At 44.3% G+C, this 26,439-nt stretch overlaps 1 protein-coding gene across 1 annotated transcript; it reads left to right on the plus strand.

The window, feature by feature from the left end:
* stk33 (serine/threonine kinase 33) lies at window positions 1-25,940 on the plus strand. Its single transcript, XM_061815285.1, has 14 exons — window positions 1-85; window positions 8,976-9,080; window positions 10,681-10,794; window positions 11,989-12,093; window positions 12,175-12,313; window positions 13,325-13,407; window positions 14,646-14,733; window positions 14,827-14,902; window positions 16,373-16,485; window positions 16,626-16,711; window positions 16,792-16,864; window positions 18,775-18,920; window positions 19,703-19,780; window positions 20,511-25,940. The coding sequence occupies exons 1-14, from the start codon at window positions 2-4 to the stop codon at window positions 20,643-20,645; spliced, it is 1,425 nt and encodes a 474-aa protein (XP_061671269.1). The 5' UTR covers window position 1; the 3' UTR covers window positions 20,646-25,940.
* Window positions 25,941-26,439: the final 499 nt, after the last annotated feature.

Genomic DNA, 26,439 nt, shown 5'->3' on the forward strand with positions numbered 1-26,439 from the left:
CATGCTTGAGTCGACGACTTTTAGGTCCCTCTTCACTTCCCGTAGCCCTCGTTTGAAGTCTTTCAAAAATGAAATACCCCGCAAGGTATGGTACGCGTTGATCGGAATCTTAAAAAAAAATTACTAGCTGTAAAACTCTCTCTTTTATACATTTATATTTCTATGAACGTGTGCGGGTTTATTTCGTTTTTTTTTTCCCTCGGAGCAGCCGTTTGTTCCGCTTCACCACTCGTTGCCATGACGACGCAGCTAAACCGCCGGTTAAGAAATTCAACCGAGTTCGAAAAATGGAATATTGACACTGTACAGTATCTTTATGATTGATTTAAGAGGTGGAGGAAAAAAAAACATTCGCCAATCGGGTTATAATCGTGATTTTACGGGGTCGGAGTGTTTTGAATGGGACGTTATGGAGGGGGCTCGATGATTTATAATAATTAATATTGCGAGAAGCTGGAGGCTGCTTGGGCGGAAATGTGTTGACTTCTCTGGACTTGTCCTTGGAACCGAATCGGACTTGTTTCTGTCGCTGCCCGCATTTGTCCAGGCACAGGCACAGATAGTTGTTTTTTTTTTTTTTCCGGGATTAAACCCATAAAACAAACTTTATTTACATATATAAATACTTACATATATTTTTTTTAATTTGGTGGCCTTTATCTCGCAGCAACATGTGGAAAGCTCTGAGCAGATTGTTTGACAAGTTGATCTTTTTTTTTTGCGTCCATTTTTGGCCAATCGTGTTTCATGCCAAATGACAGCAAACATGGCCGCCAGAAATAGGGTTAAAAAAAATGTAAAAAAAATATATTACAAATATAACATTTTAATATAAGATGATATACATTGAAACTGTAGGTATATATATATAAATGTCTTAATTAAATATTTTTTAATTTATTATTTTATTTGTATTTCAATTTTCGAACTTCCGCTCGACGGAAAAAAAACCCAAAAACAAATAATTATTTTCAGTTTTGCATCGGATGCGAGTTTTCTATCCATTTTGTAAATTGGCTCCTATTGATCGATTGTTAGTGTAGCCCTTTAAGAGCGGAGGGGGGCGGTGTCAGGTAAACAAGGAAGTAGAAGTGGGCTGAGCAGCAAGCAGCTTGTTCGAGACCGTGTGCTTCCGTGTTAAAAAAAAAAAAAAATTAAACAAGACGTCGGGCTGTGGCGCTGGATCAGTTTTCATGTGCGCTGAGAGAGTGCGACAAGTGCGCAAATGCGCAGTGGCGCAGCTTAGAGGGAACATCGGGCAAGACTACACAAAATAAGTGACGTCTTTCAATACTACTACTCGTAGCAAATTTTACGCGTGTGACTTTTCGAACTCGACTGTGCAGAGTTGCGAGTGCGACGTTGCGCGGGTGCATACGCGCCCGTCAATTCACAGTGACTGCTAATATCAAAAATCTGGAGGCCTTTTTGTTCTTTTTTTGAATAATTTCTCACTATCTATCTCGTTTTAAAGTTTAGTTGTGTTGACCGCCACCATCCTCGCGCGCATCTCAACTATTTTGCTACGAAGTCGAAGCAAAAACAATCGGGCCGAAAGACGGCTCGTATCTCGAAAAACTCGGGAGGTTGGGTCGCTCTTATCTCAAGGCAGCATTGCAGTCGCTCCGCACTTTGTCCTACCCGGATATCGTTTGTGGTTTCCGATTAATAGCTCGGTATTTTACGAAATAAAAAAAATAATCACCCAAACGGATGGCAGCCTTGCACTGGACCGACGGTTCCGCGTCAGTGTACCTAATGGAGTGGCCAGTCGACGCAGCCGCCGGCGGCGCGTCCTCGCCGTATCAAGATTTAGACGGCGAGCCCTGATAATCCGCCGGCGCGATATTAGGTTTCAACCTCATCACTCGGTGACGAAGATGAGTGCGAAATTTGCATTCTAAACATGCAATTTCTTGCCTCATCAGGTAATGTAATTCCACGCTTCATTAGGACTGTGAAGTTTATCATTTGTCATCAAAGCCGAGCTGTCAATAAATGATGAAGTTCCACGTTTGGAAAATGTAACTTTTGGACTCCCGACAAAATTGATTGCGCTTCCGCGTTAATTGCAGTTTGGAAGAGCGACTTTGTTTGATGTCGCGGCTCTTTTTCTTTTTTTTTTTAGCATCTTCTGCTTGCGCAGCCAAAGTGCCGCTCGAACCGAATGCGTTCGCCTATTTAAGAAAACAAACCTCTGCGCAATAATTAAAGCGTTAGCTGGATAATGCGACCGAGATTGAAATGCGGTTGGTGCGGTCGGCCGCTTGAAGATTGCGCTGTCGTTTCCGTGTGCCAGACGCGATCGCTGTGGAATTTTGGGAGGCCGAGATTGATCGATTTACAGCGGAAATCCAAATTCAGCACACCTTGTTAAGATGCCGGGCGTTTTGTGTCATTAAAAAATAAAATGACACCAATTTATGACATGATTCTTCTATTATCATCCATCCATCTATTTTCTTTGCTGCTTATCCTCACGAGGGAGTACTGGAGCCTTGGCGGGCTACACCCTGAACTGGTTGCTAGCCAATCGCAGGGCACATAGAGACGAACAGCCGCACTCAGAATCACACCTAGGGGCAATTTAGTGTCCAATTATTGTTTCATATTTTTGGGATGTGGGAGGAAACCGGAGTGCCTGGAGAAAACCCACGCAGGCACGGGGAGAACATACAAACTCCACACAGGCAGGCCCGGGGTTGAACCCGGGTCCTCAGAACTGTGAGGTCAACGCTTTCCCAGCTGATCCACTGTGCCGCCCTCAAATTATTATTTTTTCCACATTTCCCCACTGTCATGTTTTAGATCACAGGTGTCAAACTCAAGGCCCGTGGGCCAGATCCGGCTCGCCGCGCGATTTTGTGTGGCCCGCGGAGGCAAATCATGTGTCTCAACTTCCATGATTTTGGTTCAAATCCGTACCAAAATCTCCAATTGTCATATCATAAATGATGACGAGATATTGCAAGCATTTTTGTGTTACCAAATGTCAACAATAGTTGAAAAACATGACCCTTGATTTCTGCTTCCAAAACTAGGTCAGGGTGGCACGGTGGAGCAGCTGGTAAAGCGTTGGCCTCACAGTTCTGAAGACCTGGGTTCAATCCCAGCCCTGCCTGTGTGAAGTTTGCGTGTTCTCCCCGTGCCTGTGTGGGTTTTCTCCGGGCACTCCGGTTTTCTCCCGCATCCCAAAAACACGCAACATTAATTGGACACTCTGAATTGCCCATAGGTGTTTGTCTCGATGTGCCCTGCGATTGGCCGGCAACCAGTTCAGGGTGTATCCCGCCTGCTGTCCGTCGACAGCTGGGATAGGCTCCAGCACCCCCCGTGACCCCCGTGAGGATAAGCAAAGAACATGGATGGATGAATGTGATGGGTCATCCTCTGTCTGGAAAAAGTACCGTCATTTCCCCCTTTATTAAATCACAAATTAACCGGGACAACATACTTTTGGGAGTCTAGTTTCATTAACCAAACCCAAACGTGATCACCTCCAGGCCCGTTCCATCAAGAAAATACCCCAATGGAAGCCGTCTGACAAAATGAAGTCGGGCAAAAGATCTGAAAAACAAAATGACACGTCCAGAAACTCAAGAACAGACGACACATCAAGTCAATAAAGCCACTGGTAAAACTTTAGGACTCCAGCGAATCACAGTGAAAGCCAATACCCACTAATGGGGGAAACGGAACGGCCGTGAACCTTCGCAGGAGTGGCCAGCGCCCCAAGAAAATAGCAAAGACTGATCTAGGAGGCCACAGGACAACTTTTAAAGAACCGCATGCCCCAATTAAAGTCAGTGTTTGTGACAGAACAACAAGAAAAAGATTGTGCAACGATGGCATCCATGGCAGAGTTCCAAGGTGAACAGGGGTGTGTAGACTTTTTATATCCACCGTATGAGTTCATTATTTCTGCAAAATAGTAATCCATAGGTTTTACTTCCTCAAAAGAACGATATCTGAAAAGTAAATAGGCGTAATCCCGACTTGATGAGCGAGCAAAGTCAGACAATGGAGGCGAACCTTTGCAAGTCCACGGTTCAGTTCCTCCAAAGTCACCAAAAAATTGCACCGCATTCTCCATCCGTAACCAAGACCACGTCCGGTGTAATTAAGCAGAACTCGCTGTCTTGACGGGATGACGGAGAGACGACGGACTGGACTTGAATGAAGCGCAGCTTGTAATTACTTCCTGCCGAAACCGGAGACGGGACTCAGACTCAGTCAGAGTCTGCTTGGCACGGCACGCGTGCTTGTCCTCCTTTGATGATCGCTTGGGTTTTTTGTTTTGGGTTTTTTTTCCTGCAAAAGTGAACAAAAAGCATCATTTTTCTTCTTCTTCATCTTTTCTCTCTGCTACCTTGAACATTTCTCACAAAGCACCAAAACAAGACTTTAGCACTTTATTTATTTTTCACAATTTTTTTTCATTATAAAATGAGGACATGGCAGCAAAATCACATCTTCTGATTAAACATCGAACGGAAGTGGAAGTGCAAGAAGAAAAAGAAGTGTGATTTCGTATCTTATTGGCAGTCAGTGAATGCACCTTGTGCACAATCAAAAGTGATGTTTTTTCTACTTCATCTCGCTGCAGTTACAGTGAAGAAAATAAGTATTTGAACACCCTGCCATATTCCAAGTTCTCCCACTTGGAAATCATGGAGGGGTCTGAAATGTTCATCGTAGGTGCGTGTCCACTGTGTGAGAGAGAATCGAAAAAGGAAATTCAACGTTTCCTGTAGTTGTTCACCAGGTTTGCGCACACTGCAGGAGGGATTTTGGCCCTCTCCTCCACAGAGGTCTTCTCGAGATCAGACAGGTTTCTGTGCCGTCGCTGAGAAACACAGAGTTTCAGCTCCCTCCAAAGATTTTCTATTGGGTTTAGGTGTGGAGACTGGCTAGGCCACGCCAGAACCTTGATAGGCTTCTTACGGAGCCTCTTCTTGGTTTTCCTGGCTGTGTGCTTCGGGTCGTCGTCATGTTGAAAGACCCGGCCATGACCCTTCTTCGATGCTCTGACTGAGGGAAAGAGGTTGTTCCCCAAAATCTCACAATACACGGCCGCGGTCATCCTCTCCTTAGTACAGTCCAGTCGTCCTGTCCCATGTGCAGAAAAACACCCCCAGAGCATGATGCTACCATCCCCGTGCTTCACAGTAGGGATGGTGTTCTTGGGATGGAACTCATCATGCGTCTTCCTCCAAACACGGTTAGTGGAATTATGACCAAAAAGTTCCATTTTGGTCTCATCTGACCAGAAAACTTCCTCCTGCGGCTCCTCTGTATCATCCAAATGGTCATTGGCAAACTTAAGACAGACCTTAAACATGTGCTGGTTCAAGCAGGGGAACCCTCCGTGCCATGAGAGATTTCAAACCATGACGTCTTAGCGTATTACCAACAGTCACCTTGGAAACGGTGGTCCCAGCTCTTTTCAGGTCACTGACCAAGTCCTGTCGTGCAGTCCTGGGCTGATTCCTCACCTTTCCAAGGATCACTGAGATCCCACGAGGCGATATCTTGCACGGGGCTCCACTCCGATTGAGATCGACCGCCATGTTTAGCTTCTTCCATTTTCTAACGGTTCCTCCAACATTGGACCTTTTTTCACCAAGCTTCTCGGCAATTTCTCAGAGTTGCACAATTTTGTCTCTGGTGTCTTTGGACAGCTCTTCGGTCTTGGCCATGTTAAAAGTTTGAGTCTTACTGAATGTATGAGGGGGACAAGTGTCTTTATGCAGCTAAGGACCTCACACAGGCGCATCTGATTCAGGAGAATCCATGGAGTGGAGGCGGACTTTTAAAGGCGGGCTAACGGGTCTTGGAGGGTCAAAATTCCAGCTGATAGACAGGTGTTCAAATACTTATTTGCAGCCACACAAATAAATCATTTAGAAAATCATACATTGTGATTTCTGGATTTTTCTTTTGAGATGATCTCTCTCACAGTCGCACATGCACCTACGATGACAAATTTCAGACCCCTCCATGATTTCTAAGTGGGAGAACTTGCAATATAGCAGGGTGTTCAAATACTTTTTTTCTTCACTGTAGAAATCTTGGTACAGATTTTCACAAGAATCATCGAAGTTCACGTGGGTGACTTGCTTCCGCGGGCCGCATAATATCTTGCGGTGGGCCGGATCTGGCCCGCGGGCTTTGGGTTTGACACCCGTGTTCCATCCTATTGAGATTGTACCGCTTAGACAAAAAAATACAGACCGAATACCGAATAGATTGTTGTTGTTTAAAGTTCCGTTCATATTCAAGCGTACCATCTCGAACTGGTCCGGGAACGCTTCGGACTGGTTCAGACGCTGCGTAGATTTGCGCGGTTTGGATTATTCGAGTCGTTTTCATTTGGGAAATTCCGAGCTTCCGCTCGACGGAAGGGCCCGTCCGGGGTCGCACAGGGGCAAGTCGGCGGAACCGTCTGTCCTCCCGGATCCCGGAGCCTTCGCCTCCCCGCTGATACACTCATCACGCGCGTCCACCTTCCGCAAATGAGATATGATTGCGGTGATTGGAATTTCCAGAGGCTGTCACAATCATTTTGACGCGAGAATAGACGGCAGATAATGGCAAAGACAGGCCTGTTATTAGAGCGCTGTCAGGGCTCAAATGATGCACCGGAGTGAAGAGGTTAAAGACACAGCTTCCTTGTTAATAATTAATTGGCGCGCGTGTGGTGGATCCACTTCATCGCGCCCAGTCATCACTTGATAATTGCTTTACATTTAATTTGGCTACAGAGACTGTTTTTCAAGGCGGTTAAATTGCGCTGCCGGTTAATGCGGGCTCAGACGGAGACGGCGCTCGGGTCATAGACGAGTGATTCGAAAAATGACAAGCTACACACTGAAGGTATTAAGTCGGGGACGGGAGTCTCGACTTATTTATTTCATGAAGTCGCACAGCTGACTCGGGAACGGACCTTTCGAAACCTACGTTTCAGATTTCCGGGGCGGTGCTACTGACAGGTGGTCATTTACCCATCGAGACCATATCTGGAAAATGTGTTCTTAGAAACAAAAAAACGTAGTAATTATGCTGCTCTTAGGGAATTCTTCACAGTAATGACAGACCACTCCTAAATTACCGTAATTTCCGGGCTAAAAGCCGCGACTTTTTTCACACCCTTTCAACCTTGCGGTTTATGCGGTGATGCGGCTAATTTGTGCATTTTTTCTAACGGCTGCAAGGGGGCACTCGAGCGGAAAAGGTAATAGTGAGAGCGGTGGAATATGTGTGCCGAGGAAGTGACTTTTACCATTAGGTTTTTTTTTTTAACCGGCCCTTTTAGCGCTGCGGTAGCGTGTTGCTGCTGTGTTACTGCCGTGTCTCAGTGATTTTTACCGGTATGTTTTTTTTTTTTTTTAAACGGTCCTGTTAGCGCCACGCTAGCGTGTTGCTGCTGTGTTACTGCCGCATCTCAGTGATTTAGGTATGTTTTTGTTTAACCGGTTAAGGCTTTGCTACCGTGTTGCTACTGTGTAGCTGACGCGGCTATTTTTTTTTTTACCGGTACGTTTTTATTTTTAATTAGCCCTTGCTCGGGCTACCATGTTGGTGCTATGTTAAGATAAGCTAAGCTATTAAAACTTTGAAAATTCTCTGTACCGTCTTTCTTTGTAAACATCTCGTGTTTTAATGTGGGTTTCAATGTGGGCACTTGCGGCTTTTAAACGGGTGCGGCTTATGCATGTACCAAATGGTATTTCCTTTACAAATGTTCTGGGTGAGGCTTATAATCAGGTGCGCTCTGTAGGACGGAAATTACGGTACTAAAAACCAGTTGTAGGATAACACAAACCATTTTTTCCCCCCAGTAATATTTTGGTTTCAACTTTGGGTCAGGCAACATGTTTATTGTGGTTTACAGTTGAAGCCAGAAGTTTACATACACTGTCCAAAAACACATATTTAATTTTTTTGTTTCACCGTCTGACGTGAAATCAGACAAAACCTCGTTTGTTTCAGGTCAGTCAAGATCACCAAAATTATTTCATTTTGTTAAATGCCACAATAATGAGAAAAATAAATTCTTAGAGAATATTATAACTTTACTTATTGTCAGTTTATGACCTTACTCAACATGAATTGTCGTACCAGGCATTGAGACAAAAAATGAAACGTGTGTTATTGCACAGTGTATGTAAAAGTCTGGCTTCAACTGTAAATTCCATTCTTATATCGCAATTTTGGTTATCTATACTTCAATGTTTTTCTGTATGACAAGTATTCGTCGTTGCTGTTGATGACTAACAACTGTTGTTGGTGATCAATCATTTTGTGACTCACTAATAAATTCAATATCAGTGTTATTATGGAAATAGCATGCAAATTAATGTTTTAAAAAAAATTCAATCCATCTTGTGTATGTTTGCTGCGCAAGAAGAATGTTTACCTCTTTGAATATATTATTAGCACTTTTGCTTATTACCACGTGTCACAATATTGGCACATCTTTAAACGACACTAGGCGGCACGGTGGATCAGCTGCAAAAGTGTTGGCCTCACATATTCTGAGGTCGTGGGTTCGATCCCGGACCCGGCTGTGCGGAGTTTGCATGTTCTCCCCGTGCCTGCGTGTCTTTTCTCCGGGCACTCCGGTTTCCTCCCGCATCCCAAAAACATGCAACATTAATTGGACGCTGTAAAATTGCCCCAAAGTGTGATTGTTGAGTGCGGCTGTTTGTCTCTATGTGCCATGCGATTGGCTGGCAACCAGTTCGGGGTGTACCCCACCTCCTGCCCGTTGACAGCTGGGATGGGCTCCAGCACTCCCCGCGACCCTTGTGAGGATAAGCGGCTAAGAAAATGGATGGATGGAAATTCTATAGCACTATTTTTTTTTTTTTTAAAAAAAAACAGTCCCACTGCTCTTTCGGCTACTTTCCTGATGAGCAAATTATTATCCAATGAAGGCACAATAAAGAAAAGTAATGTCTCCCCGTCTCCAGATGGCAGAGGCAACATTTAGCGGCTTAGGAAAAAACCCCGCGGCCAAAGGAATCTCGGAGAGGGACGTGCCGCACATTCGTCTGGCCAACGAGGCTGACGTCGAGGTAACGTGACGCCGTTTGCATGCATCTGTCAACTAGTTTACACCACGTGTAGCCAAAGTAACGAAGTGTATTGCTGCCACACCCAAAAAAAAAAAAAAGTTCGCTATCACGTTGTAACGTCTTATGTTTCACGTTATAATGTGCTTAATTACACGTTCTAACAATTAATTTCACTTTATAACATGAAACCTTTCATGTTATAACGTGAAATGACCACGCTATAAGGTCATTTAGCACTTTATAACATGAAACATATCACGGTAAAACCTAATAAATTCCTCGTTATAACCTGAAAAGTTGGCGTCAACTTGTTGCGAGCTTGTGGTCGCTCACATCCTTCCTTCCAAGGTGGCATACAGGAAGACGCAGCGAGAAGCGGACTCTCATTGAGGGTTGCACAAAACATGGATTTGGTGAGCTTTCTACGGAGTCGTGGTGTACCCGAAGATAACCTCTTATAGATACTCATAGAGTAAGAACATGTGGTAATGCAGCAGAACATATAGGGGAACCGGAAGTAATTGCCTTTTCGGAGGGTGGGGTGAAGAGGGGTGAAATGTATTTATTTATTATTTCCTACGTCATAACGTGAAACAAATCACGTTATAACATAGAGAATATCATGTTATAACTGGATAGTTTCACACTATACCATGAAATGAATTACGTTATCACGTTATAACACGAAATGATTCACATTTTAATGTGTAATTAACCACATTATAATGTGAAACATATCACGTTGTAACATGAAAGTTTCACACTATAAGATGAAATGAATTACATTATAACGTGAAACTTTTCACGTTATAACATGAAATGGTTTGTATTTTAATGTGTAATTAACCACATTATAATGTGAAACATCACGTTATAACATGAAAGTTTCACGTTATAACATGAAATGATTCACATTTTAATGTGTAATTCACCACATTATAACGTGTACATATCATGTTATAACACGACACATCCACATTATAATGTGAAACATACCATGTTATAACATGAAAGTTTCATACTATAACATGAAATGTATTACATTATACTGTGAAACTTTTCACGTTATAACATGAAATGATTGACATTTTAATGTGTAATTAACCACATTATAACGTGTACCATATCATGTTGTAACACGACACATCCACATTAGAATGTGAAACATATCACGTTATAACGTGATAGCGACCCTTTTTTTTTTTTCTTTTTTTTTTTGGTGTGGCAGCAATACGCTTCCGTACCAAAGTTCATTTTGCTGCTTTACCGGAAGATTTAACTCCTCTCCTGTTCGCCACACACAAAGCATTATTGCTTAGCCTTGCGTGCACGCAGATAATGAGTGAGTTAATTAGACCTGAGATTGAAACCGACTGCAGACGCAAAATCATCATTTGTAATTTGAATGGAAATTACCGCGGTTATATTCTGTACTTCCAGAGAGTGAGTTGGGGGGGGGGGGATTAAATTGGGACAAGATATTGCGATTCTTGTTCGTGATTAAGTCATCCAAATGATCCTCAATTGCGAGACATAATCTGGGTAAACATCCCCCGCTGCCTTTGGAGATTACAAACGCCGCGTTTTGTCACCCCGAAAGGATATCTACACGATCGGGAAGAAATTGGGCCACGGCAGTTACGGGGTGGTGTACGAAGCCACGCACAATAGGACGCAGACCCAATGGGCCATCAAGACCGTTTGCAAGGCAGAGGTGAGTTCATTAGAACCGCACGGGAACGTTAACCTCGTGGCCCTCGGAGTGTGATAATTGCAGCGCCGCGACAAGCTGAATGTTAAATGTTCAAACTCTGCATATTGTTACGGTCGTTTTGAACTTTTTGCGGAAATAACTTTAGAGCACAGGCGTCAAACACGAGGCCCGGGGGCCAGATCCCGTCCGGCGCCTGATTTTATGTGGTCCGTGCAGGCAAATCATGTGCATCAACTTCCACCATTTGTCATGATCCGGGCTGGACCACGGCCGAGAGGGGCGTGGCCACTGCTCTAGGCGGTGACACGTGTCACCGCTCACGGCTGTTTCACATTGGGACCGTATATAGACCGTGTATTTAAGTTGGAGTTTTTGTCTTTGGGATTTGCCAGTTTGTTGTCCCCTGAGTTAGTGAGTTGCATTCACTGACAGTAGGAATTGCCACTACTGAAAACAGTGTACAATTGAGGTAGGCTCGTGACAGTGTTTCTGTGCTACCTCGGTTGAGTCCTGTCTTAGTTTATGTTCCATAGTCAAATCCTCGATCATAGTTTGTCTCCTAGTCATCAGACCTCGCTTCACGTTTTCGGATCCCGGCTTTGCTTAAGCGTTTTGTGCCTCCGCCTCCTCGGACTGCTTACACCGTGTATGACCTCCACTTTAAATAAAACTACGCCGAACATCATATCCTCGTCTTGGAGTCCTGCATTTGGGCCCGGCCCCGCACCGGAGGTTCGTGACACCATTGTTGTTAAAATATACCAAAATTTCAAATTGTCATATTGAAAGTGATAACATTGAGATATTGCAAGCATTGTTACCGTACAACATTGGTTGGAAAACACTTTACACTTTACATTTTTGATTCCAAAACGAGTTCATACATTTCACGTGATGACGCAGTTTTGAAGATTTTTATGGTTTAATAGGGAAACCATAACTACAAGGTGGCCCGTGACAAAAATGAGTTTGACACCCCTCTTTTTGCCTTCAAACAAGTCTCGAGTTCAAAGTTTTTATTTCGCGTTTATGTGTGCGATACATCTGAATCAAATCGTTTGAGTGATCAAACTCGGAGAGAGCAAGCATATTTTTTCAAGTGGTACTCGGTGTGAAGAAAGTCGAAGAAGGCAAGTGGAGAGCTGGACTCTTGTCGGGAAACGACAAGAAAGATGTTGCTGTGCGTCTTTTCAGCCGGGAAGTACAAAGATCAAGATGCTGGAGCAAGAAATCAAAATACTCAAACAAGTGGACCACCCGAACATATTACGCCTGGAGGAGATCTACGAAACGGCTCAGGTGAGTCGGCCTCGCCTGATTTGCATGTTTCCGTTCGGGGTGGCGCTGAGGAGGCTGCTGCGTGCTCGCTTTCCTTCTCAGATGACATATTTAATCACCGAGCTGTGTGTCGGAGGCGAACTCAAGCTGGTCCTGCAGCAGAAACGCTTCTTTCCAGAGGAGGAGGCAAGGCACATCATCGGATGCCTCGCGGACGCCATCACCTACCTTCACAAGAAAAGTAGCGAACTTCTGTTTGTCTCTGGTTCGAGAAGGGCATCAAATAATTTGATTACCAAACAAAGTCGAAGCTGCGATGTTGTTGTTTTTTTTTTTTTTTTTTCAAAAAAAAAGCTTTCAAGGGATCACAAATAAGTTAAGCAACACGCCAGGAGGAAGGAGTTCATAAAAAAAAAAAAAACAAAAAAACGGAATTTCCAAAGTTTGGGATCATTCCACGGTTATGAGAAAAAAAAGGTGCAATGTGACAACAACATGCAAACGCAAGGTAGTGTACTGATGTTAGCTCATATGATATCACATACCGTAATTTCCGGTCTACAAGCTGCGACTTTTTTCACACGCTTTCAACCCTGCGGTTTATGCGGTGATGCGGCGCTGGCATTAGCGCCGTGCTAGCATTGAACTCTTTCTGTGTACTGAGGCTTATAACCAGGTGCGCTAATGCTAGCCTTCTGCTAATGCTAGCACCGCACTAGCGTTTAACTCTTTCTTTGTACCAAGGCTTATAACCAGGTGCGCTAATGCTAGCGCCGCACTAGCGTGAAACTCTTTTCTGTGTACCGAGGCTTATACCAGGTGCACTCTGTAGGCCGGGAATTACAGTACTGCCACGAGTTTCAACGTATTGTAATATCCCCACAATTAGTCGAGTTTAGACATTAGTACGTTTTCAAATGTTTTACTAAAACGAACATCGAATGAGCACATTCATACACACGTTTTTACAGTCACACCGGCTGACAATCTACTGTTGTCATTCACTGACGCACACGTCGCTCACCAGGTCAGACTCCACCTTTTTTAAGATGCACACGCTCAAAGTCACAGATATTACAGCACACTGCACTGTAAAGAGGAACTCCTGCCGTGAAGTTCATTTAAAATCGACTTTTTTATTTCTTCAGTTCTTGAACATTGAAATCAGGCTTTGAGACACTCAAATTTACACAAAGTGTCCAAGCCGCATCTTCCTATGGATGTATAAAACATATTTCTGTGTAACCCGCAGACATAATGCATCGAGATTTGAAACTGGAGAACATTTTGGTGAAAAATTCTCTCGAGGACTACAATGGCAAGCTTGACATCAAGGTAAGCTTCCAAAACTTTTCGGCCTCCTCCTGCGTCGCAATCCGCTTCACCCACCTCGGGCGCTATATTTAGCGCTAACTCTCTCTCATTAAGACAGCCTCCCTCTGGTCTCGAACGCACGTACCAAAGTAAAGCAGCAGTGTCTTAAAACAAACTAGCGGCTGAGCTCAGCGTGTCGCGCATTCATAACAAGGCAGCTGCGCAATCCGTGGCGTGCGGCTTGAAAGGGAACCCGGCTACATTACGTAGCACATGCGACTTGTTAGCTCCGTGCACTCGTACGCGTAAACGTGACCCGCGCTGCGAAGGAGTGGCTTTTAACGCCTACTTTACTTTTTGTGCGTGAATAGTTATTCTTTTTGTTGTTGTTGTGCAATTATTTGAAATGGAAACCAATTGTTAGGCATTAGCAGTTAGCTTGTTTGACACTAATGAATGTTTTAAATCACAATTGTTGTGGATCAACGCAACTACTATCAAACGACGTGTGACGCACGTGATGGATGATTGTCTTTTAGTCCTTTTTCAACAAAGTTCAAGAGACACTTCTTGGGACTGTTTCATTTCCCACGTGAATAAATACATTTATGATACGTACAATTTTAAAGTTTCAAGATTTCCGCTATTACCGCCGTTTTTCTACGCTGGTGAATGTAAAAAGCGTCGTAACAGAGTTGGAACGATCAACGTTGGAGCACCAGCACGTGGGAACGTCCTTTGTTTTGTTTTGTTTTGTTTTGTTTTTGCCCCGGAGCGTTCCATTTTTTAAACGCATACCGAGACAGCCTCTCATATGTTTCTCAGCTTTCAAGTGGAGATCTTGTAGACTGAAATGTTTCCATTTTTTAACCACACATAAGTGACAACGGGGGGCACGGTGAAGCAGCTGGAAAGGGTTGGCCTCACAGTTCTGAGGTCCTGTGTTTGATCCCGGACCCGCTTGTGTGGAGTTTGCATGTTCTCCCCGTGCCTGCGTGGGTTTTCTCCGGGTGGGTACTCCGGTTTCCTCATCCGCATCCCAAAAACATGCCACATTAATTGGACACTCTAAATTGCCCATAGGTGAGATTGTGAGTGCGCCTGTTTGTCTCGATGTGCCCTGCGATTGGTGTGCCCCCACTTCCCGCGACCCTCGTGAGGATAAGCGGCAAAAAAAAAAAAAAATGCATGGATGGATGGACTTCTCTAAAAATTGCGTTGGAACAACGAGACAACGCTCTTTCCTTTCCTCCAACCAGGTGGCAGACTTCGGCTTGTCGGTGAAGACGCTGGGCGTCGGAAGCGAAAACATCCTGTCGGACATCTGCGGGACGCCGATCTACATGGGTACGACCGCGCTCGGGATGACGACGACGGCCTTTTTCGCTGCCGTAAATGTCACGTCGTCATTTTCGAATGATTCCGTGTGCCTAATTGCAGCTCCTGAAATGATGAGCCAACGCGGTTACACACACTGGTGTGATATGTGGAGCGTCGGAGTCATTATGTATATTTTGTAAGTATACGCTAACATTTAAGACCAACTTTATTCATGCCTGGGAATGATTGATTAAGGCAACGTCTTAATAGTACAATGGACCTTTCCGATGGCAATCCTAAGCTCCGCCCCCTTAGCCATGACCCACAAGCTTCCAAAATGGCGATTGAACAGAACACGTTTGAAGTCGATTCTCGATCACGTATTCCAGATAATTTTGCCAAGTGCGTCAGTCTTGTCCAAGAGAGTTCTAGAGAGGTCTCAACTATTTCACGTACACGGAATTAAGATTTTGAACGGAGCAGGACGCAATGTCAGCGTTGCAGCGAAATCTTGGCGATTGATGCAAAAAAATGTTTGACGCCTCACAAATTTCAACAGGATAAAATAGTGGAATCGTACTGCGCATGTAAAGCAGGGTGAGTACTTTTTACTTGGGAAGATCACGAGTAATATCACTGGAGTCTTTAGAAGGGAGTGGGTGTATTTGACTTGGGTCGTAATGGAATCCAGTGCTCTGTTTTAAAAGTCTGATGTTATATTAATAGGCAAATAGACATTTCTCTTGATATTGTCCACATTTAGTTGGACGTGCGCTCTTCCGCGAGCCTTAATCCATCGTGGACACGTCGTCAACTGTGTTTAGGCTTTGGAAAATGAATCAAGCGGGGCCCCTTGTAACCTTTCATCAGAATTGCACGTTCCCCAAGCGCGTCTGAGGACCATTTTCTTCGTAACTTTTAACTTTTCCAAGCGCACGCTACTGACAACCGGCATTGCTTGTGGGACAATACGGCGAGAGGGGCGTGTCAAGCCAAGGGGTCAAGACAATGCGGCTATCTGATTGGCTTATTATTGTACGAGTGATTGACGGGTCGGAAAGGTCCATCGTTTAGAACAGTGATTCCCAAACAGTGTGCCGGGGTACGTTAGTGTGCCGTGAGCGCTTTTCAGGTGTGCTGTGGGAAGTTATCCAATGTTATGTAATTGCTAAAACATTTATTTCCAAGAAATAATCCATCTTTATTCATCTCCTTATGACAGTGCGGCACAATGACAGACAGAACAAAAAAAAAATCCTCTTCTATTAGATGGCAGGAAGTACAGGAAGTAATTAATCTATGCATTTTTGGTGACATTTACTTTTGTAGGTGTGCCGTGGGATTTTTCAATTGTAAAATATGTGCCTTGGCCCAATAAAAGTTGGAAATCACTGGTTTAGAATGCCATTGATCGGGCCTAAAGATACTTTAGGAGGGTGGGAAAAATCGCATTTCTTCAGAATTGTCTGTATAACGACAGTATCAATACTGTTGTGTCATTTCCAGTCAGAAGATATTCATGTAACACTTTAAAAAAAAAAGAAAAAAAAAGGACTGGAACGCACATTTTGGTGTGAGTATGAACAATTTTGGGTTTACGCGCACACACACATCGATGGGGGTTTGGACTCCGACCACACGAGTCTCATCTGCGTCCTCCCGACAGGCTGTGCGGGGAGCCTCCGTTTGTGTCCAAGTCGAAAGAAAACCGACTTAAGGAGATTAGGACAATAGGAGTCCAATTTTCCTCCCCCATCTGGGACACAGTCAGCGATGCAGGTGACACTTGATCTCAGATTCCCTTGTCCGTGTTAAGACCCCCGAGCTAAAAGTCGCACGCGGCTTTTAAAGTAAGCGAGGAAACGTTTGTGACAAAAGAGAAAAGCACCTGACGACGCCGTTTGGACTTTTGTCGACAGCAAAAACTGTGGTGACGTGCCTCCTGAAAGAGAACCCGGCGTACCGCATGTCGGCCAATCAGTTGCGAGACAACCCGTGGATTACGGTAAGGCGCCGGACTCGTCGCGCTCTCGGGCCCGGAACCGAGGGGCCCTCACCGGGGAGTTGTGCGTTTTGTTGAAACAGGGCGACACCAGCACGCCCGCCATGCCTCTCAACGCACTGGAGATGATGCACAACTTCCACGAGCAGGAGAAGAGTAAGATGGCTTCAACTCATTTTTGGTTATTGGCTCATAAAAGTTCTTTTTTTTTTCAAAAACAAACATGAATCGCAAATATGCAGTAAAGCGGGAGTCATCAACCTTTTTGAGGCTGAGGGCTACTTCGTGAGTACTGATTGTACGAAGGGCTACATGACTTGTTTGCAGCAAACTTCACTCATAGTTCATTATACGTACATAAAATATTTTTGTTTTAATTTTTTTGCATGACGTGACATTACAGGTATTTTAGAAAATGTGAATAACATAAGTCAGATTCAAAATTTAAAGCTGTGGTATTTTTAGAACATGCCTCGCGGGCGCCTTAAATCGTCCTCGCGGGCTACCATGCGCCCGCGGGCACCGCGTTGGTGACCCCTGCCGTAAAGCGTTGCCGTGGACGCGACACGATTCAGGAATATTTTTGGTGGATGGAATTATGAATGGTTTTAAATACCTATCAGTGCTGAGCGCATAAAACTTCAGGTTTCTATCCATCCATCCGTCCATTTTCCTAGCCGCTTATCCTCACGAGGGTCGCGGGGAGTGCTGGAGCCTATCTCAGCTGTCATTGGGCAGAACTGGTTGCCAGCCAATCACAGGGCACATGGAGACAAACACTCACAATCACACCGAGCGGCAATTTTAGAGTTTCCAATTTCATGTTGCATGTTTTTGGGATGTGGGAGGAAACCGGAGTGCCCGAAGAAAACCCACACAGGCACGGGGAGAACATGCAAACTGTGCAGAGACGGGTCCGGGATCGAACCCGGGACCTCAGAACTGTGAGGCCAACGCTTTCCAGCTGCTTCACCGTTCTTCCCTTCAGGTTTCTATTTAGCAAAGGCCCTTTAAATGGTAGCTTTACATTCAGTACAAATTTTTCATCTTATCGCAATCACATTGTCTCAGTTAAGAATGTTTACATCTCATTAGGGAGACATAAAAAAGTTTTAAAGATTTGAAGTCACAACAATGCTGGGGAAAAAAAAGTTGCTGCCGTTTTTTTATACATCACAAAAACCTGGTGTTTGGACGGGGGTGTGCAGACTTTTCATTCTTATGCACACTTCGTTACACGTAGAGCTGCAATTAACTAGTTTGTGATGTTATGCAGATGGTTTTAATTGTTACTACAATATGGATTTACACCTAAGAGACACAACATTAAGTACACCTGTATAATATTGATCAATCTATGAATAGCATTTTTCATATTTTGAAACAAATGTATTTGTAAAATTAACATTGTGAGCAATATGAGTTTGAGATTAGAGTTTTAATTTCCAACACGACCATAAAATGTACTTTTATGGGAAAATAATAATTGTACGACGGAAAGCCAAATTATTACGAGATGTAAGGTAGTGTGTTATGGGCTAATTATAATATAACCTAAATTAACTAGTTTGTGATGTTATGCAGACGTTTTTAATTGTTACTACAATATGTATTTACACCTAAGAGACATAACATTATGTACGCCTGTAAAATATTAATCTATGAATAGCCTTTTTCATATTTTGAAACAAATGTAGCTACACCATATCTAAGAAGTATTCTTTTTGCTATTTGTAAAATTAATATTGTTAGCAATATGAGTTTGAGATTAGAGTTTTAATTTCTAACGCGACCATAAAAATGTACTTTTATCGGAAAATAATAATTGTACGATGGAAAGCCAAATTATTTCCAGATGTAAGGTAGTGTGTTATGGTCTAATTATAATATAACCTAAATCAATATCATTTGTAAAGTACGACTGCAGTAAAAGTCACGTAAAAAATAGATCCAGTAAATTTGATCTGTGCAGTTGTTAACGTTGCGGAAGTTGTTGTTGTTGTTGTTGTTGTTACCCAAGCAAGAAAAACGTTTTCAAGGCCGTGTCACGCCGGCGTCCTCGACAGGCACGCAGGACCCCAAGCAAAGCCGAGACCCTCCCCCCGTCGCCAGGACGGCTTCCCCGAGGACGTCGACGGAGACCAAAAGCAACGGCGTGAGCCGCGCCCACCTCAGCGACGCGTCTTCTGCGCCTTCCACGTCCGCCAGAGTGGTACAAAGCACACGCGGACGCATTTTACGTTCGGACGATAAAAGACGGCGTGCTGAGCGGGTCCACTTCGTCAACGTAGAACACTTTGGCACTCCCCCACCGGCGCAACTCAAACGCAACTTGACGTTGAAAGTAATAAAACGAACCAGCTGCGGGTTCATTGAAAGCATGTTTCTATTTTTCTGGACCCGTGATTGTACACTAACCGGTTTACGTAATTTGTGGCGTGGAGAAGCCACAGGAATATCCATCCATTCCTTTTTTTAGCCGCTTATCCTCATGAGGGTCACGCAGAGTGCTGGAGCCTATCCCAGCTGTCAACGGGCAGGTGGCGTGGTACACCCTGAAATGGTCGCCAGCCAAGCGCAGGGCACGTGGAGACAAACAGCCGCACTCGCAATCACACTTAGGGGCAATTTAGAGTGTCCAATCAATGTTGCATGTTTTTGGGATGTGGGAGGAAACCACCCGGAGAAAAGCCACGCAGGCACGGGGAGAACGTGCAAACTCCACAAAGGCGAGGCCGGGATCGAACCCGGGACCTCAGAACTGTGAGGCTTTCCGGCTGCTCCACCGTACCACCCCGCATAAATATGTAACTGTCCCACATTTAAAAACAAACAAACATTGTAATAAATGTTCTACATTTCTGTTGGGAAACTTTTTTCTTAATTTTGTAAGGTCATTTTTTATTTTGGTAATAGAAATTATATGACTAAATATAATAATATCATATATGATGAATAGTCATTTTATTATTATTTGATTTTTTCTTCTTTCAGACAAGAGAGGGCAGCGGCCATCAACACGACAAAGCAAAAATCATTTCCGGCGCCCCCCTTCACCCCAACATCCCACAAGTATGTCTGACCTTTGACACTTGCACTATTTCCCGCCCTCTTCAACTCGACTCGATTGAACATTGATTAGCTGTTGCTCATTTTGCTTTTCTCTTCATTTTATCATATTAACCCCCCCTATTATCTTTGCCCCCATTTAGTATTTGACATGTCCAAATGGAGAAAATTACCTTTTGATTTTTCTTTTTTTTTTCTTTTCTTTTTTTCATAATTTATGACTGCTTAATTTCATAGTGTTCCCACTGTCTTACAAAAAATGATACATTTGTACACTTCTAATCAGTATTATTTGGGCTGAAATAGAGCCCATAGAAAATATTCACATTTTACACATATTTGTTTCTTTTTTTTTTTTTTGTTAGATAATATTGCAGTCACGATGCCGTACTATTTTTTTAAAATTCTATTTTACGTCATCGGCACCCATATTACAAGTCGTGATCAGTGACAGCTGGCATCAGACTGTTGTAGTACACGTACCGGGTACAAAGTAAATGATACGTAGACTTGGGAACACGTTTGAGTCGAGAAATATCAAATGCTGAGTTCATGTTGACTCAAAAATAAAAAAAAAAAAAAAAATAAAATAGTGGGGAATAGTAATTGTGAGTTTTAGTGTTCATTTGTTATTTTCTCCACCAGATGGTGCTAAAATCACCAAAGCAATTTTTGTTTTTTGTATAATTGAACGCGATCGACAGTTGAATCTCGGATGTGACCCCCCCCGCAGACGGCGGTGAAATCGCGGCCGCAGTCGAGCATCAAGCCGTGCAAGTCCCAGCGCAAGACCACCGTCAGCCCGGTGAAGAAAGCCTCCTCCCATCAAAACGGACAGAGGTCTCCTCCGTCTCCTCTCAAAGTATGACCGACTTTCACGGGCCGTCTACGGAACACGAAAGGCACAGGCCGGGCAAAGAAGGACCTCAAAAAATACAAATAAATAGATGCAGGCCCTACTTAATCCAATGGTTTAAGCAGGGAAGGGAACACGTTAGCGCAATCGGACAGAAATGTGCGGCGATACGTAGCCGACGGCGGCGCCCAAAAAAATCCTTGGACGCGCTCCCAGGTACACCTGCTCCGATTCGGCTACTCGGTACTGCGCTTGTAGCTGCGCGTCTATCTCACGCCGAGAGCCGTTTCTAATGTTTTGCTCACAAAATAAATACATATTTCGGGGTGAGGTCAATGCCGTGGCCGGTGTGCGCACTTTACATCTACTGTGTGAATCCTATTTTTTGCCAAAAGGGCCTCGCTCTGCGGGGGCCAGAGCACAATCGGCTGCGCAAATGTTTACTTTTCGCCGCCGGCTGTTGCCAAGGCTGCCCAAACAATACGGGCGCCCGTCTGGGTATTCAAATACACGTTGAACATACAGAAAATGTACAGTACAGTATACAGTACGACGACTCGTCAATAGGGGAATATAAAAACTCTTCTTTTTCACAAAGCAAAACCTTTTTTTCAGGTATTTTTTTTTTATTGGTATTCAGGAACTACAGTGTCAATAAAGTCTCTTTCCAATCAAATTTCTTACAACTGGAAATTAATAGATAGTTCTGCGGAAAAGTAAATAATACACTTTTGTATGAGAACCCTTTATCAAAACGATCCATGAATTTCTTATGCCATGTGGATGTCTCGTGTACCGCGATTCTCGGCCTGCAGAGTGCACCTGGTTATAAGACTCACCAAGTACATTAGTAAAGGAAATACCATTTGGTACATGCATACGCCACAGCTGTGTAAAAGCCGCAAGTGCCCACATTGAAACACGAGATATTTACAGAGACGGTACACCTAGAGTTTAACGCTAATGCTAGCGCTAACGCTAGGACAGTGCTAACGGTAGCGATGCACTAATGCCAATGCTATTGCCACGCTAACAGGGCCGGTTAAATAAAATCATAACGGTAAAAATCACGGAGACAACGGCACTGACACACTAGCGCAGTGCTAACGGGGCCGTACCGGTAAAAGTCACTTCCTCGGCACATATATTCTCACTCTTACCTTTTCCGCTCGAGTGCCCCCCGTTGCGGCCGTGAGAAGAAAAATGCACAAATTAGCCGCATCACCGCATAAATCGCAGGGTTGAAAGCGTGTGAACAAAGTCGCGGCTTTGCAAATCATTTTCAACCTATATCCATCCATTTTCTTCTGAGCCGCTTAACCTCACGAGGGTCGCGGGGAGTGCTGGAGCCTATCCCAGCTGTCATCGGACAGGAGGCGGGGTACACAATGAACTGGTCGCCAGCCAATCGCAGGGCACATCAAGACAAACAGCCGCACTCGCAATCACACCTATGGGCAATTTAGAGTCTCAAACAAATGCTTAATGCACGTTTTTGGGATGTGGGTGGAAAACCGGTGTGCCCGGAGAAAACGCACGCAGGAAGGGGGGCTGGGACTTGAACCCCAGACTTCATAACTGTGAGGCAGATGCTCTAACCAGTCGACCGCCGTGCCTCTTTGTCGTGGATTCCATGAAATATATTTTTGCGGGTGTCTAAAGTACTGCAAACGTACGGTGAGAGTGGTTAGTTCATTGAAAATAGCAGAGGTTACTTGTACACCGGTTGAACAGAGTCCAGGAAGCTTATGACAAAGGGATGAGGGAGTTCTTGGGTTCTTTGTCGAGACCAGAGACTTGGAACGAGGGTGTTCTTGGGTTCTTTGTGGAGACCAGAGACTTGGGACGAGGGTGTTCTTGGGTTCTTTGTGGAGACCAGAGACTTGGGACGAGGGACGAGGGACAGCGCGACGAGAAGTTTGCTAAGCTCTGGCGGAGTGAAAAACAGGGAATCAAAAACAGCAATTGTCAGACGTGAAGTTAAGAGTCACAGGCGGAGAGGCCGAAGTAGCACCGATGGAAGCAGAAATTGAACCGGCAGCCTCTTTCAAACCCGGTGATTATGGATTAGCGGCAGGTGGGCGAGAATGTGTGTCCCTCCAGATGCTGCCAAGCCCAGCCCGAAACAATAAAACAAGCTACAGTACCGGGAGTGCGCCCCAGGAAACGAGCCCACCAAAATAAGACGAGGCTGTGCGGAACCACCGCATGTAGCTTGAACGTGATTTGCAAATCGGCGGATTCTATTTTCATTTAGGTTTCACGCTACGTCCCGTCGAGGTTGTACATTAACTGCAAAGAGCAAAATATGAGCTGCAAGGTTAGGGTGGACGTTGGTGGCTAATGTTAGCATTTAGCATAACACGATTCAGTTAGCAAGCTAGCTGCGTATTGTTTCACTAATATATTTCGAATCCCCATTAAGATTTGCTCTGATAATAATAACTAATTGTTCACAATGACAGATATGGCATGTTAAGACGTTCAATTACAAGCGTGGTGAAAATGATGAAACGTCAGTGTAAATATTCATCTGACGACTCCTCGCAAATTGCTGGTCATAATGTCACGAAAATCATCAGCGAGTTTCTTTAACAGGAAGTTACTGGACAGTGTTCAATATGATGATGAAAATGGCATTAAACATAATTAAAATGGTAGGTATTATTGGTGATAAAACCATGTTTTTTTTTTTTTTTTTTTTTTTTAACTCCGTCTCATTTAACCAATTGCTAAAAACACACCGTAGTTATCTAAGAAGTGTGCGGGACAAGCCGAACTCACCATAATGTGATTGACGTCATCTGTAGATTTTTCAAATCTATGTACATTATAAAAGAGACTTTGTGGAGACCGTTGATCGCAGAATTGCTCGATTGAAGGAGCTGAAGTTCAAGTCAAATTATTTACGTTTTTTAAAAAACACTTCTTCAGCCCGTCCTGTAAATTTTTCCACGTCCAATCATGTCCCACCGAAGTTAGCCGAGGTCAAGGTCAAAGTTCAACGTCTCCACCTAGACCTGTCTTCAGGCTTTAAACGTGAGGTTTTGTGGCACGGACATGATCGGACCGTCATTTCCAGCCTACAAGCCGCCACTTTTTTCTACACGGTTTATGCGGTGATGCGGCTCATTTGTGTATTTTTTCTAACGGCCGCTCGGGGGCACTCTGGCGGAAGAGGTAAGAATGAGATCGGTGGAATCTATGTGCCGAGGAAGTGATTTAGTTAGTGCTAGCATGTTTCTGCTGTGTTACTAGCGTGTCTCAGTGATATTTACACCGGTAAAGTTTTATATTAACCGGCCCTGTTAGCGTTAGTGCTAGCGGGGCGCTGGCATTAGCCCCGTGCTACCGTGTTGCTGCTGTATTACTGGCGTGTCTCAGTGATATTTACCAGTACGTTTTATTTTAACCGGCTCTGCTAGCGTTAGTGCTAGCGCGGCGCTAGCATGTTGCTGCTGTGTTACTGGGGTGTCAGTGATATTTACCGGAAATTTTCATTTTAACCGGCCCTGTTAGCGTTAGTGCTAGTGTGGCGCTAGCCTTAGCGCTGTGCTAGCGTGTTGCTGCTTTATTACTGGAGTGTCTCAGTGATATTTACCAGTAAGTTTTATTTTAACCGGCCCTGTTAGCATTAGTGCTAGCTTTAGCGCTGTGCTCCCATGTTGCTGCTGTATTACTGGTGTGTCTCAGTGATATGTACCGGTACGTTTTATTTTAACCGGCTCTCCTAGCGTTGGTGCTAGCGCGGCGCTACCGTGTTGCTGCTGTGTTACTGGGGTGTCAGTGATATTTACCGGAAATTTTCATTTTAACCGGCCCTGTTAGCGTTAGTGCTAGCGCGGCGCTAGCGTTAGCGCTGTGCTAGCGTGTTGCTGCTTTATTACTGGAGTGTCTCAGTGATATTTACCAGTAAGTTTTATTTTAACCTGTTAGCATTAGTGCTGGCTTTAGCGCTGTGCTCCCATGTTGCTGCTGTTTTACTGGCGTGTCTCAGTGATATTTACCGGTAAGTTTTATTTTAACCGGCCCTGTTAGCGTGGGTGCTAGCGTGTTGCTGCTGTGTTACTGGTGTGTCTCAGTGATATGTACCGGTACGTTTTATTTTAACCGGCTCTGCTAGTGTTGGTGCTAGCGCTGTGCTAGCGTGTTGCTGCTTTATTACTGGAGTGTCTCAGTGATATTTACCGGTAAGTTTTATTTTAACCGGCCCTGTTAGCATTAGTGCTAGCTTTAGCGCTGTGCTCCCATGTTGCTGCTGTTTTACTGGCGCGTCTCAGTGATATTTACCGGTAAGTTTTATTTTAACCGGTCCTGTTAGCGTCGGTGCTAGCATGTTGCTGCTGTGTTACTGGAGTGTCTCAGTGATATTTACCGGTAAGATATATTTTAATCGGCCCTGCGCTAGCGTTAGCACGGTGCTAGCGTTCGCACTAGCGTTGGCGCAGCGCTGGCGTTAAACTCTTTCTGTGTACCGTCTTCCTTTGTAAATATCTCGTGTTTCAATGTGGGCACTTGGGGATTTTACACAGCTGCGGCGTATGTATGGACCAAATATTCAGATATTTACTTTACAAATTAAAACCAGACGCGCTCTGCGGGCGGGGAATTAAGGTACACTGTGATATATGTGCCAAAATGGTGGAAAGCGTGAATTGATCCCGGCATTTTCAATGAAGACGCTATCCCAACATCGCAGCGGGCGACGGCGGAGGCCGGGGGCGGGGGTGTGTGACTTTCTTTCTGTCCGACGCCGCGACCTCTCAATTTCAAACGTCCCGGAAAAGCGGCGGCGACTGCGCCCGCTCGCTGTCGAAACAGAAAAGCCTGTCACACCGGCTGCTTCCGCCTCTGTGTGAATGCGCAGGATTGGGACCGAGGGCAGGCGCGGCTCTAATCTTGTTTGGAGGCCATTGAAAGCAGCCGCAGCTACTTTGAGGGCGCTTCCATTCAAACGCAGCAGCCCCCCCCCCCCCCCCCCTCTGTAGAGAGAATAATCCCTCGCATAGATACAACATTAAAGTAGCCAAGCAGAACACACAGAGGCTTGCATTTCAAATCCGCCCATTTGCATCTTGGTAAGCGACGGGGCCCGCTTTGCCCGCGTTCGTCTGATGGAAAATGCGGCAAAATTCTTTTGTTTTTATTGGACGCAAGGGACTCTTCAAATGTTCATCAAACTGGGTCCCCCCCCCCCCCCGAACCGATTATTATGTACAGTTTTGAGAAATATTACAATTCTCAAGATTGCATTCTAATTTTGAAGCTGTGGTTTTCTCACACCGGTTTGAAGACTTTTTTTTCAAGTTTTACTGCTGAAGGTTTACTCTTTGTGATTATTATTATTATTTTTTTTACATATAATTACAAACGATTAAAATCATTAAAACTGTGATGCTGTGCATTGTTTCACACAAGAATAAGATTTTTCTTTTTGTCTTCAAACTAAATAAATGGTTATACAAGGTTTACAATACCTCCACACTGTCCAATCATATTCCTGGAAATTTACAGTACTTTTAATCTCCTCAGTGGACCTCGCCAAACTGCCAAATGAAAAGCGTATTATCTCCATAATCTGTGAATTACTCATCAAATGATGACATTTTCAAAATATATGCCGTGGCTAAAAAGTGTACACGCCCTTCTTCAAGTACAGTACAACCTCGGTTCTCGACCACAATCCGTTCCGGAAGGCAGTTCGAGAAGTGTTTGAAATCCAAATCGATATTTCCCATTACAATTAATGGAAAAAGAAATAATGTGTTCCCAGCCTAAAAATAGGCTTTTAAAAACTTTTTTTTTT

Source organism: Syngnathoides biaculeatus, chromosome 3, assembly GCF_019802595.1.
Source record: "Syngnathoides biaculeatus isolate LvHL_M chromosome 3, ASM1980259v1, whole genome shotgun sequence".
Lineage (NCBI taxonomy): Eukaryota > Metazoa > Chordata > Actinopteri > Syngnathiformes > Syngnathidae > Syngnathoides > Syngnathoides biaculeatus.